The sequence below is a fragment of the Arachis stenosperma genome, chromosome 7 (assembly GCF_014773155.1).
Source record: "Arachis stenosperma cultivar V10309 chromosome 7, arast.V10309.gnm1.PFL2, whole genome shotgun sequence".
Taxonomy (NCBI): domain Eukaryota; kingdom Viridiplantae; phylum Streptophyta; class Magnoliopsida; order Fabales; family Fabaceae; genus Arachis; species Arachis stenosperma.
In genome coordinates, this window is record NC_080383.1 from 37,002,672 (window position 1) to 37,017,671 (window position 15,000).

At 41.1% G+C, this 15,000-nt stretch overlaps 1 protein-coding gene across 1 annotated transcript in view; it reads right to left on the reverse strand.

Moving 5' to 3' along the window:
- The window catches only part of LOC130939711 (uncharacterized), a 36,508-nt gene that overhangs the window by 10,512 nt on the left and 10,996 nt on the right, over nucleotides 1-15,000 (reverse strand). Inside the window, exon 2 of the mRNA XM_057867798.1 lies at nucleotides 6,871-7,920. Coding sequence (XP_057723781.1) covers nucleotides 6,871-7,920 — 1,050 coding nt within the window. The remainder of the gene's footprint in view (nucleotides 1-6,870; nucleotides 7,921-15,000) is intronic.

Here is a 15,000-nt window from a genome sequence, read left to right on the forward strand (position 1 = left end):
GTTGGCTGGGCGGCATTGCAACGGAGGCAGGTCGCGTTGCAGCATTGGCTGGGGGCGGTGCAACAGATGCCGGGCGCGTTGCAGCGTTGGCTGGGGGCGGTGCAACGGATGCTGGGGTCCGTTGCAACGGATGCCGGACGCGTTGCAACGTTGGCCGGCGGCGTTGCAACGGATGCCGGGCGCGTTGCAACGTTGGCCGGGGGCGTTGCAACCTTGGCCGGGCGTGTTGCAACCTTGGCCGAGGGGGTTGCAACGGAGGTAGGTCGCGTTGCAACGTTGGCTGGGGGCCGTTGCAACGGATGCTGGGGTCCGTTGCAACGGAGGCAGGGCGCGTTGCAACGTTGGATAGGGTCATTGTAACGTAGGCATGGCGCCATGCAACATTGGCCGTAGCCGTTGCACCGGAGGCAGGGCGCGTTGCAGCGTTGGCTGGGGGCCGTTGCAACGGATGCTGGGCGCAGTGCAACGGATGCTGGGGTCCGTTGCAACGGAGGCAGGGCGCGTTGCAGCGTTGGCTGGGGGCCGTTGCAACGGATGCTGGGTGCGGTGCAACGGATGCTGGGGTCGTTGCAACGGAGGCAGGGCGCGTTGCAACGTTGGCTGTGGCCGTTGCAACGGAGGCAGGTCGCGTTGCAACGTTGGCTGGGGGCCGTTGCAACGGATGTTGGCGCGGTGCAACGGATGCTGGGGTTCTTTGGGTTGAGAAATGAATCTCTCCCAAAGACACACCAATCTAACCGGCAAGTGCACCGGGTGTCATCAAGTAATAAAACTCACGGGTGTGAGGTCGATCCCACAGGGATTGAAGGATTGAGCAATTTTTGTTCAGTGGTTGATTTAGTCAAGCGAATCAAGATTTGGTTGATTGATTGGTGAATTGCAGAATTTAAATTGCATTGAAAGTAAAGGGAATGGAAATTGGCATGAATTTAAAGAGAACAGAAATTAAAGTGCTGAATCTTAAGAAACAAGAAATTAAATGGCAGAAACTTAGAGTGCAAGAAATGTAAATTGCAAAATCTTAAATTGCAAGAAATGTAAATGGCTTGAAATGTAAAGGGGATTGGGACTTGGATTTGCAGGAATTAAACAAAGAGAAGTTAAATTGCATCAAACAAAAAGTAGATGGGAATTGGGGTTGAATCAGATTCAAAACAGAAAAGTAAATGAACAAGTAAAGCAAGAGACAGAAAATTGGAATGGGAAATTGGATCTCAGGACCCAGAGACTAGAAAACCAAGTCTAGATCTCAATGCCTTCCTAGATCCAACAAGAACAAAAGCAATGAAATTATAAATTGCAGAGAAAATAGAAGAAGAACAATTGATAGAGAACTAAAATCAATTAAGCAGTAAAAAGAGATCCAAGGATGAGATTGAAACAGAATTCCTTCAATTCTCCAACCCAAGATCCAAGACAAGTGTGATTGAAATTAAAAGCAACAAAGCTAAGAGGAAGAGAATGGAATTCTCCTTCCCCGAAACAAGAAACTAAAGATCACTCTGTAACTCAAAAACTAAAGGAAAGCTCTCTGAAAAATTTCTAAAAAGGGAACTCCCCGAATAAATTGAATTCTAGCCTATTTATACACTTTCTTCAATTGATCTTCAAGCCTTGAGTTGGGCCTTTGCTCTTGGTGGAATTGGGTTGAAAGAGGCCTTGGTTGATTGCTCTTGAAGTTTGGAGAGAGACCCAAGTGAATCAATTGAACCGGATTGAGTTTTGCAAAGTTGGGTTTAAAGTTAGCCTCAAAGTTAGGGGGCTAACTTTGAGGCCAACTTTTTCTAGCAGCAACACCAATCTTCTGCACTTCACGTTGGTGCCAACGTTAGGGGGCTAACTTTGACCCTAACGTTGGCCTTGCTTTGTGTTGGTGTGGCGCCAACGTTAGCCTCCAAGTTAGGGGGCTAACGTTGGCGCAAACGTTGCAGCCCCTGGAGAACAATTCATATGCCAACGTTAGCCTCCAAGTTAGGGGGCTAACGTTGGCGCAAACGTTGGCAGCCCTGGGAGCAAATCTTCATGCCAACGTTAGCCTCCAAGTTAGGGGGCTAACGTTGGCGCAAACGTGAAGCACCCTGGGAGGAATTTTTAGCTTCCAACGTTAGCCTCCAAGTTAGGGGGCTAACGTTGAGGCTAACTTCAAGTCCAAAAGTTTGTGCCAACGTTTGAGGGCTAACTTCAACTCCAACTTCATTTATTCCTGGTTCAATTTCACTTGATTCATTGTCTTCTCTTAGCTTCTAGCCATTCCTTCTCACTTCAATCCTTTTCCAAGCTTTCTTCACCTATCATAAATCAACCAAACACATCAAAGCTATGCTTGAAATCATAAGATGATCATTCTATCCTAATATGCACCAATTATGGCATCAAACCTCATGAAAATGCATAAATTTATCTATGGTTGATTCAATCAAAGGAAGCATGAAAATCTACCTAAATTGGCTTGCTTAAGCCTCAAGAAAGTGCATAATTCAAGTGAAAACAAAAGAAACAGACTAGTGAAACTAGGCTAAGATGACTTGTCATCACAACACCAAACTTAAAGCTTGCTTGTCCCCAAGCAAGAAATGAATTATTAGGAAGAAAGAATGAATTGGAAAGAGATGTTCATGCTAGCAGAATGTTATTGATAGTTCATGGGATTTTATGTTGATATGCACATACTCACTTCTTATTGATTCTTAGGCTTTAGAAAGTCTCCTTCAAGCTTCAAGTAACCTACTGCTATGACCTCTCATTATTCCTTTATCCTTGGCTATCACTTTGTTCAAAGCTTTATTTGAGTGTCATGTGTAGCAAGTTCATTTTCTTTTCTGTATACTTGACACATTATTCACCATGGACACTTGGCTTACCTTCCCTTTTAAACATTGATGCCCAGCACCTTTCTAGTTACTAAATGCCTTGTAGTTAGGTTGCTCTTGATAGTGGATTTTCAGCTGATGATCCCGGATTAGTTAATCCAAGTCACCGAGTGTTGAAGCACTCCAAAGAGCTTAGTAGTCCAAGCAGATCCTAATACATAGACACCACAGGCATATATTTTTAAGGTTCAAGCTATTGGTGTCCAGCTTTGTTTCCCTTTTTTTTTTCTTTGATTCTGCCATCTTTTGGCTATCTTTTTTTTCCTTTCTTTCTTTTTATTTTTTTTCTTTTGATCCAAGGATTTTCTTATTGAGATTCATAGACAGTAGATCACTCTATTCTTAGAAAAAGACATCCTAGCTCTTTATTCACTAATCAGTGAGTTTTTATACAATCACACATATACCACCACTTACTATTATTCTACTTATTTCTAACAGAGAACTATCTCATTTCACAATCAAACATTTCTTTTATTGAATTAAAGATGCAGGGGACAGAACATGCTCTTAGTTAAGTGAAAGTGAACACACAAGCACAAACTTAAACTAGCTTACTTATTTTAAGATAATGCAAAGACTATGTCTGAACCCAAAAGACACTTTAACAGAACATACTCAAAATATTACTCAATAGCAAAAGTTAAGTGTATATACAACCTATTGGTTTGCATCTCTTTTGTTCATCCTTTTGTTATGCCCATTTTGAATCATGATGCCAAATTCCTTGCTACTTCCTCTGATTCGTCATTTTGACTCTGGGCAAATTCTTATGTTCTTGCTACAGGTCATAGAGTTAGGACTAAAAAGCAATTATATGGTTGATTAATTTGTCTGATTGCTTGAAACTAGTAATGTGTAGGAAGTTAGAATGTGTTTCTGAATGAAGTTTTGGTGGAACACCAAACTTAGAAACCTACATTCTTCCCTTAAATTGTTTTTGGTGTGCAACACCAAACTTAGTTCCTTGCAATGCATACTAATTATTCAACATTTTTATTGAGAAATGCTACGAAAAAGACAACTACCTCAGGTTGGGTTGCCTCCCAACAAGCGCTTTTTTATTGTCATTAGCTTGACATCTTCTGTTTTTGCTTCAAGGAGGATTTAGGCTCTGAACCTCTGCTTCTTTGTTCCATTGCCCCCCTAGGTATAGCTTTGCTCTATGTCCATTTGCTGTAAACCGATTCTTTGTTGCTTCATCTAGCAATTCAATACTCCCATAAGGAAAGACCTTAGTCACCAAGTATGGACCTGTCCATTTAGACTTAAGCTTGCCAGGGAATATCTTGAGCCGTGAGTTATACAAGAGAACTTGTTGTCCAGGCTTGAACTCTTTCTTCTCAATCTTCCTGTCATGCCATCTTTTAGCTTTTTCCTTGTATATCTTGGCATTTTCATAGGCTTCTAGCCTAAACTCATCTAGCTCATTCAGCTGCAACAATCTTTTCTCTCCTGCTGCTTCAGAATCCAGATTTAGAAGTTTGGTGGCCCAAAAGGCTTTGTGCTCAAGCTCTACAGGGAGATGACAAGATTTGCCATATAGCAATTGAAATGGGGACTTCCCAATGGGAGTTTTGAAGGCTGTTCGGTATGCCCAAAGTGCATCTTCCAATTTCCTAGCCCAATCCTTTCTTGTGCTACCAACTGTCTTTTCTAGGATCTTCTTCAGTTCCCTGTTTGCTAATTCTGCCTGTCCATTAGTTTGAGGATGATATGGTGTGGCTACCTTATGAATAACTCCATATTTGTGGAGAAGTTTCTCCATTTGTCTATTGCAAAAATGACCACCACCATCACTGATGAGACCCTTAGGTACTCCAAATCTAGTAAAGATGTGCTTCTTTAAGAATTGAAGAACAACTTGTGCATCACAGGTAGTTGTGGCTATGGCTTCCACCCATTTTGAAACATATTCCACTGCTACCAAGATATATTTGAATGAATAAGAGGGGGGAAAGGGTCCCATAAAATCAATGCCCCATAGATCAAACAATTCTACTTCCAAAATGAAGTTCTGTGGCATCTCATTCCTTTTTGTTAATCCTCCTGCTCTTTGGCATTCATTACATTGGTGGACAAACTCCCTGGCATCTTTGAAGATGGTTGGCCAATAGAACCCACTTTGTAGTATCTTTGCTGCTGTTCTTTCTGGACCAAAGTGTCCGCCGTATGTAGAGCCATGGCAATGCCATAATATGTCTTGCATTTCACTCTCAGGGACACATCTTCTAATTATTCCATCAGAACCTCTTTTGAACAAATAAGGTTCATCCCACAAGAACTTCCTTGATTCATTGATCAGCTTCTTCACTTGTTGCTTGGTGAATTCTTGAGGTATCTTCCTTCCCACTTTGTAGTTAGCTATATCGGCAAACCATGGTGTTTGTTGGATCAGCATAAGATGTTCATCTGGGAAGCTTTCATTCACAGGTAATGAAGCCTTTTGGATTGTTTCTGGTGGCAGCCTTGACAAATGATCAGCAACTAGATTTTCGGTGCCTTTCCTGTCCCTTACCTCAATGTCAAATTCTTGTAAGAGTAGAATCCACCTGATGAGTCTTGGTTTGGCATCCTGTTTTGACATCAAATACTTGAGAGCAGCATGATCAGTATAAACCACAATTTTAGATCCTATCAAGTATGATCTAAACTTATCAAATGCATAGACTACAGCCAACAATTCCTTCTCTGTTGTAGTGTAATTTTTTTGAGCTTCATTCAATACTTTACTTGCATAATATATGACATGATGCAAGTTTCCCTTCTTCTGTCCAAGTACAGCACCAATGGCAATCTCACTTGCATCACACATGAGTTCAAATGGCAGATTCCAATCCGGAGGTGTGATGATTGGTGCTGTTGTGAGTTTCTGTTTTAAAGTTTCAAAAGCATGCTGGCACTCTTTATCAAAAACAAAAGGTTGATCAATCATCAAAAGGTTGCTCAAAGGTTTGGCTATTTTAGAAAAATCTTTGATAAACCTTCTATAAAATCCTGCATGCCCCAAGAAACTTCTAACAGATTTCACATTAATTGGTGGAGGGAGTTTTTCTATTATCTCAACCTTTGCCTTATCAACCTCTATCCCTTTTCTTGAAACTTTATGACCAAGAACAATCCCCTCAGGTACCATGAAATGGCACTTCTCCCAGTTTAAAACCAAATTAGTTTCTTGGCATCGTTTCAAGACAAGAGTTAGATGGTTTAAGCAAGTATTGAAACTATCACCAAAGACAGAGAAATCATCCATAAAAACCTCTAAGAATTTTTCAACCATATCTGAGAAAATGGAAAGCATACACCTTTGAAAAGTAGCTGGGGCATTGCACAATCCGAATGGCATTCTTCTATAAGCAAAAACTCCAACTGGGCATGTGAATGAAGTCTTTTCTTGGTCCTTTGGGTCCACCACTATCTGATTATACCCAGAATATCCATCCAAGAAACAATAATAAGCATGGCCAGCCAACCTTTCGAGCATTTGATCAATGAAAGGAAGTGGGAAATGATCTTTGCGTGTGGCATCATTCAGCCTTCTGTAGTCAATACACATCCTCCACCCTGTCACAGTTCTAGTTGGAATGAGTTCACTTTTCTCATTAATAATGACTGTCATCCCTCCTTTCTTTGGTACCACTTGGACTGGGCTTATCCACGAGCTATCGAAAATAGGGTATATGATTCCTGCATTCCATAATTTCATCACTTCCTTCTGGACGACCTCCTTCATTGCAGGGTTGAGTCTTCTCTGAGGTTGAATCACTGCTTTGGAATTGTCTTCCAAAAGAATCTTATGCATGCATACTGTGGGGCTGATGCCCTTCAGGTCATCAATTGTCCATCCTAAGGCATCCTTGTGAGTCCTGAGAACATCCAGAAGCTCTCCTTCTTCTTTCTTTGTCAAAGACGAGTTGATGATCACTGGGAGGATTTCTGAAGTGCCAAGAAATGCATATTTGAGATGAGAGGGTAATGGCTTCAGTTCTTGTTTCCGTACTTCTTCCTCCCTGTCCTGTTTCTCATCTTCAATGAAGGTCTCAGCCACTTGTTCTTCTGTTGCACCTTGATTTCCTTCTTCCTCCTGAGAACTTTCTTCCAGTATTTCTTCCACCAAACTCTCTATCATATCCACTTTGACATAATCCTCTTGCTCAGGGATGTTTTGCATTGACTTGAAAACATTTATGATCATTTGTTCATCATGGATTCTGAAGATCATCTCTCCTTTTTCTACATCAATGATGGCTCTTACTGTGTGTAAAAATGGCCTTCCCAAAATGATAGAGTCACTTCCTTCCTCTTCAGTATCCAAAATCACAAAATCTGCTGGGAAGATAAATTCCCCAATCTTCACCAACAAATTTTCCACAATTCCATTAGGTGTCTTAATGGATCTGTCAGCCATAACTAATGACATCCTGGTGGGTTTGAGCTCTTCTATATCAAGCTTTCTCATCATTGAAAGAGACATTAAATTGATGCTGGCACCAAGGTCACAGAGAGCTTTGTTGAGATTTGTTTTTCCAATGGTGCACGACACTACAAAACCCCCCGGATCTTTGAGTTTTGGTGGAATACCTCGTTGAATCACGGCGCTGCATTCCTCAGTGAGTAATATGGTTTCCTTCTCAAGCCAACTTCTTTTCTTATTGATGAGCTCCTTCAAAAATTTTGCATACAAAGGCATCTGCTCAAGTGCTTCAGCTAGAGGGATATTTATTTCCAGCTTCTTGAAGGTTTCAAGGAATTTGTGGAAATGTTGGTCCTTAACCTCTTTATTGAATCTTTGAGGATATGGCAATGGAGATGTGATGCTCTTTCCTATTTGCTGCTGTCCTTGAGTCTTTTCCTTTGGGCTATGTGGCTGGTTCTCCTGTTCTTTGAGTTTCTCATTGCTTTTGGTTGGCACCACAACTTGCTCCTTAGCTTCCTTTGGTTGCTTCTCATCCTCTGTTGGGTCTTTGATGCTCTCTTTTTGTTTCTTTGTAGTGTCATTGTTGCTCGTCAATATTCTCCCACTTCTCAATTGGATCGCCTTGCATTCCTCCTTGGGATTTGGGATTGTGTCACTAGGCAGTGAGCTTGAAGGTCTCTCAACAGACATCTGCTTGGAAATTTGCCCGATCTGCCTTTCTAGGTTCTTTATGGAGGCCTCATGGTTTTTGTTTGTCATTTCTTGGAGTTTCATCATTTTTTCTATCATGGTTTCCAAGTTGGTGATTCTTTGGGGTTCAGGTGGTGCTTGTGGTGGGTTATGAGCTGTGGTTGGTGGATGATAAGAATTTTGATTAGTGGATTGGTATTGGTTGAGATTGGGGTAATTGTTTTGAGGTTTTCTGTAGGTATTTTGGTTTGTTTGCTGCTGGTTGAAATTTTGATTGTGTCTTGGGTTGTTTTGGTTTGAGTTCCTCTGCCATGGTTGTTGGTGGTTTTGAGTATCTCCCCATCTGAGATTGGGGTGATTTTTCCATGAAGGGTTGTATGTATCACCATAAACTTCATTTGAATTAGAATGCATATACTGAACTTGTTCTTGCTGTGGCTCTTCTTGGACTTCTTCATTTTGTCCCCATGTGGCTGATGGTTGGCTAGTGTTGACTGCTGCAACTTGGAGGTTGTCAATTCTCTTGGTCATTTGCTCAAATTGTTGTTGAATTTACTGCTGCATTAATTTGTTTTGAGCCAGGATTGAATCCACTCCTTCTAGCTCCATTACGCCTTTTCTCTGTGATGGTTGGCGACTTCTTTGATGAGAAAAGAAGTATTGGTTGTTGGCCACCATATCAATAAGTTCTTGAGCCTCCTCTGCAGTTTTCATGAGCTGTAAGGAACCTCCAGCTGAGTGATCCAAGGATTCCTGAGACTTCAGTGTCAAGCCTTCATAGAAGTTTTGCAACTTCTCCCATTCATTAAACATGTTAGAAGGACATTTTCTGACTAGAGCCTTGTACCTCTCCCATGCCTCATAGATGGGTTCATTCTCCATTTGTGTGAATGTTTGTACCTCAGCCTTCAACCTTATAACCCTCTGTGGTGGATAAAACTTGGCAAGGAACTTGGTTACCAAGTCATCCCAGTTGTTGATGCTGTCTCTTGGAAATGATTCCAACCATTGTGTGGCCTTGTCCCTGAGAGAGAATGGGAATAGCATTAATTTGTAACTGTCAGGAGGCACTCCATTAGTTTTGACAGTGTTACATATCCTCAGGAAGGTGGATAAGTGTTGATGTGGGTCTTCAAGTGATCCTCCACCAAAAGAGCAATTATTCTGAACCAAAGTGATGAGTTGTGACTTAAGTTCAAAATTGTTTGCATTGACATTTGGAGCCAAGATGCTGCTCCCACAATGTCTAGGATTGGCAAAGGTGTAGGAAGCCAAAACTCTCCTCTGAGGTGGGTTTTCATTGTTGTTCCCTGCTCCTCCTGGTGGATTAGTTGAATGTTCCTCCATCTCATGAAATTCTTCTTCTGATTCCTCTTCTCCAATAATATTCTTTCCTCTTTCAGCTCTCCTTAACCTCCTGAGGGTCCTCTCATCTTGTTCATGAAGATTTAGTGTGGTTCTTCGTGTACCTGACATACAAGCATATCATAAGAAATGTACACACCAATGATACTTCAATCTACTGCTAAATTGAAGGTTTAGTTAGTTTAAGCAAAAATTCAAACAGTTAGTGGGTTAATCAAAATTAAAGAAAAAGTGCTTGATCTAAACTTACCACCTCACTTAATCATTGTCAATCTAATCAATCCCCGGCAACGGCGCCAAAAACTTGATGGGATATTTTTGGGTTGAGAAATGAATCTCTCCCAAAGACACACCAATCTAACCGGCAAGTGCACCGGGTGTCATCAAGTAATAAAACTCACGGGTGTGAGGTCGATCCCACAGGGATTGAAGGATTGAGCAATTTTTGTTCAGTGGTTGATTTAGTCAAGCGAATCAAGATTTGGTTGATTGATTGGTGAATTGCAGAATTTAAATTGCATTGAAAGTAAAGGGAATGGAAATTGGCATGAATTTAAAGAGAACAGAAATTAAAGTGCTGAATCTTAAGAAACAAGAAATTAAATGGCAGAAACTTAGAGTGCAAGAAATGTAAATTGCAAAATCTTAAATTGCAAGAAATGTAAATGGCTTGAAATGTAAAGGGGATTGGGACTTGGATTTGCAGGAATTAAACAAAGAGAAGTTAAATTGCATCAAACAAAAAGTAGATGGGAATTGGGGTTGAATCAGATTCAAAACAGAAAATTAAATGAACAAGTAAAGCAAGAGACAGAAAATTGGAATGGGAAATTGGATCTCAGGACCCAGAGACTAGAAAACCAAGTCTAGATCTCAATGCCTTCCTAGATCCAACAAGAACAAAAGCAATGAAATTATAAATTGCAGAGAAAATAGAAGAAGAACAATTGACAGAGAACTAAAATCAATTAAGCAGTAAAAAGAGATCCAAGGATGAGATTGAAACAGAATTCCTTCAATTCTCCAACCCAAGATCCAAGACAAGTGTGATTGAAATTAAAAGCAACAAAGCTAAGAGGAAGAGAATGGAATTCTCCTTCCCCCGAAACAAGAAACTAAAGATCACTCTGTAACTCAAAAACTAAAGGAAAGCTCTCTGAAAAATTTCTAAAAAGGGAACTCCCCGAATAAATTGAATTCTAGCCTATTTATACACTTTCTTCAATTGATCTTCAAGCCTTGAGTTGGGCCTTTGCTCTTGGTGGAATTGGGTTGAAAGAGGCCTTGGTTGATTGCTCTTGAAGTTTGGAGAGAGACCCAAGTGAATCAATTGAACCGGATTGAGTTTTGCAAAGTTGGGTTTAAAGTTAGCCTCAAAGTTAGGGGGCTAACTTTGAGGCCAACTTTTTCTAGCAGCAACACCAATCTTCTGCACTTCACGTTGGTGCCAACGTTAGGGGGCTAACTTTGACCCTAACGTTGGCCTTGCTTTGTGTTGGTGTGGCGCCAACGTTAGCCTCCAAGTTAGGGGGCTAACGTTGGCGCAAATGTTGCAGCCCCTGGAGAACAATTCATATGCCAACGTTAGCCTCCAAGTTAGGGGGCTAACGTTGGCGCAAACGTTGGCAGCCCTGGGAGCAAATCTTCATGCCAACGTTAGCCTCCAAGTTAGGGGGCTAACGTTGGCGCAAACGTGAAGCACCCTGGGAGGAATTTTTAGCTTCCAACGTTAGCCTCCAAGTTAGGGGGCTAACGTTGAGGCTAACTTCAAGTCCAAAAGTTTGTGCCAACGTTTGAGGGCTAACTTCAACTCCAACTTCATTTATTCCTGGTTCAATTTCACTTGATTCATTGTCTTCTCTTAGCTTCTAGCCATTCCTTCTCACTTCAATCCTTTTCCAAGCTTTCTTCACCTATCATAAATCAACCAAACACATCAAAGCTATGCTTGAAATCATAAGATGATCATTCTATCCTAATATGCACCAATTATGGCATCAAACCTCATGAAATTGCATAAATTTATCTATGGTTGATTCAATCAAAGGAAGCATGAAAATCTACCTAAATTGGCTTGCTTAAGCCTCAAGAAAGTGCATAATTCATGTGAAAACAAAAGAAACAGACTAGTGAAACTAGACTAAGATGACTTGTCATCACGTTGCAGCGTTGGCTGGGGGCCGTTGCAACGGATGCTGGGCGCGGTGCAACGGATGCTGGGCTCGTTGCAACGGAGGCAGGGCGCGTTGCAACGTTGGCTGGGGTCGTTGCAACGGAGGCAGGGCACCATGCAACGTTGGACGTGGCCGTTGCACCTGAGGCAGGGCGCGTTGCAGCGTTGGCAGGGGGCCGTTGCAACGGATGCTGGGCGCGGTGCAACGGATGCTGGGGTCCGTTGCAACGGAGGCAGGGCAGGTTGCAACGTTGGCTGTGGCCGTTGCAACGGAGGCAGGTCGCGTTGCAACGTTGGCTGGGGGCCGTTGCAACTGATGCTGGCGCGGTGCAACGGATGCTGGGGTCCGTTGCAACGGAGGCAGGGCGCGTTGCAACGTTGGCTGTGGCCGTTGCAACGGAGGCAGGTCGCGTTGCAACGTTGGCTGGGGGCCGTTGCAACGTTGCTCAATCTAGTTAACTTCCAATTGATGAATTGTCAATCGAAAACCAATCCCCAGCAACGGCGCCATAAACTTGATATGCTACGATTTAGGAAATTGCACGATCGGCAAAATTCCTTCCGGCAAGTGCACCGGTTATCGTCAAGTAAAAACTCACAATAGAGTGAGGTCGAATCCCACAAGGATTGGTTGAGTGAGCAATTCGGATTAGAAATATGTTCTAGTTGAGCGGAATCAAGATTTAGATGAGAATTGCGGAATGTAAAATTGCATGAATTAAAGAGCGAGAAGCTAAATTGCTGAAATTAAAAGGGATGGGGTGATTGCATGAATTTAATTGCAGAATGTAAGAGAAAGTGGTAGATCAGAAATGGGGAATTCATTGGGTTTCAGGAGATATTGAGATCTCCGAATCAAAACGTTTTATCCCTTCCTCAACCAATGCATTCATTGAATTTTGCTTGGCAATCTTATATGATTGGATCCCAATCCCTTGGCTCACCAATTCTCTCTAAAAACAAACAAATTCCCAATCCCTTGGTTTAAATGTTTATAAGAAGAGATGATGCTCGATCACTGATTATACCACACAGTTTCATGAACCACAATTTGGTAGGATTACATGTCACAATATCCATCCAAACCCCAATCCAATTCACTGTGAGAAAGCTTCTCTAGCATGAATCCTCCATTCCTTTCCCAAGGTTCCGAAGGATTCCAATTATGGGTAGTTTCTTTCCCAAGACAACTACCCAATGGAATTAGATCGAGAAGCTTTCTAACAAAATTCAAGAGAAAAGATTGAAGAAGAAGATAAAACTATTATTGATTCATTGAATTACAATAGAGCTCCCTAACCCAATGAAAGGGGTTTAGTGAGTCATAGCTCTGAATTCAATTACAAAATAAAAAAAGTAGCCAAATGATCAAAAAGTTCCCCCTGTAAAAAGTGCCCCTCAGGGACTGGATTCCCCTTCAATCCCCTTCATTTCAAATGCAGAAACTAAGGCCTTTAAATAGGCTCCCTAAATTACAAAATGAAAATGAAATTAAAAGCAAATTACAATCAAATGAAAATAAACTATTCTAGATGATTCTTGTGGCCTTGATTTGGTGTTGTTGATGGGCCTTGCTTGCTTGAAGGGTAGAGTGACATAATTGATCCAAAAAGGATAATGATCCATTAAACTACACTCAAACGTTGCACCCCCCCTTTCTTGAGTCGTCACTTTGTTCTCTTGTCAACCTTGCCAATTTGATGCCAAATATAGACTATTATACCTCGTTGGAAAGCTATGGATGTCAGCTTTCTAACGCAACTAGAAGCACCTCAATTGGATCTCTAAAGCTCAAGTTATGCTTGATTGAAGGTGACAAGGTTGCTGGTTGGTTTGACAGCGTTTAAGCCAACGTTTAAGTCACTTAAACGTGCTCGAAAATGCCAATTTTGGGAGCTCAGTTGCATTGTCCACCCCATACTTCTATACATCGTTGGAAAGCTCTCGATGTCTACTTTCCAATGCAACTGGAAGCGCATCATTTGGAGTTCTACAACTCGAGTTATACTCCATGGAAGGTGAAGAGGTCAGCTGGCCTGATTGCATGTTGGTACTATGCTCTTCTATGCACATTACGGGGCTGTTTTCTCCCTCAATTTTTAGTATCCACCATGCATGCCATATATGCTTGGAAAGCTCTAGATGTCTTCTTTCCAATGCATTTTGAATCACCTCATTTGGAGTTTTGTAGCTCAAGTTATTTATGTTTGAAGAAGGCATGGTCAAGCTGTTCCATATAACACGTTTAAGCTCCAGTTTAAGCTTAAACTGGAGCTTAAACTCCACATGTGATATTCAAGCTTCCTTTATTGATTTTGTAGCTTCCTTGCCTAGCCTCTTCTTCCCTGAAATCATCCAAACAACTGCATCAAAGTCTTGCAAAATTTCATGAGAATTCTTCCATTCATAGCATTCAAGGAATATAACTAAAAACTCATGGAATTTGCATCAAAATCTTCATGTTTGAATGATTTAAGACAAGCATGACTATTTGGCCCAAATGATTACTTAAGGCTCAAGAAAATGCATAAAACAACTAAAAATAAAAGAAAAAGGCTAGTGAAACTAGCCTAAGATGCCTTGGCATCACAACACCAAACTTAATCCTTGCTTGTCCCCAAGCAAGTTCTGAATTATTGAGAAGAAAGAATGAAACAGAAAGTAAATTCATTAGCCATATCAATAAGTAATTGACATTGATTAATGGGGTGTTCATGCAGAAAGTTGTTGCAGCATCACTTTATTGTTTCTTAGGTAAGAATGTCACTTTTTATGTTTCCACTAAAACACTGCTATGGCCTCTTGTTATTCACATATCCTTGGCAAGTTTCTTTTCTTTGTTTTTCTTTTTCTTTGAGCTTATTTGCTCCTTGTTGCTCAGTGTCATGTGTTGCACAAGCTTTTGACATTTTTCTTTCCTTATCAGTGCTCACACATATCCACCACAGGCATTTTAGTTCACATTTCTTCTTGAGACATTGGTGCCCAGCACCTCTTTGTGTGACTAAATGTTTTGTATTTAGGTTGCTCTTGATAATGGACTTTTGGTTGATAATCCCGGGTTAGTTAACCCAAGTTACCAAGTGTTGAAACACTCCTCAGAACCTATTCATCCAAGCATATCCTTAATACATAAACACCACAGGCATTTGTCTCAGAAGTTCAAACCATTGGTGCCTAGCTTATTTTCTCAATTTTTTTTGCTTTTTGGTTGCCCTTTTTCAGTGGCTTTTTCTTCTTCTTTTTCTTTCTTTTTCATGGCCAAAGACATTTATTCATCAAGATCCATAGACAGTATCCTAATTTCCACTAAAAGTGACAATTCTAACTTTATTTCTTAGTGAAGCAAAGGGTCGAACCCACGGAGATTGTTGCTATGAAGCAAGCTATGGTCACCTTGTAAATCTTAGTCAGGTAGACTCAAATGGGTATAGATGATGAATAAGACATAAAGATAAAGATAGAGATACTTATGTATATCATTG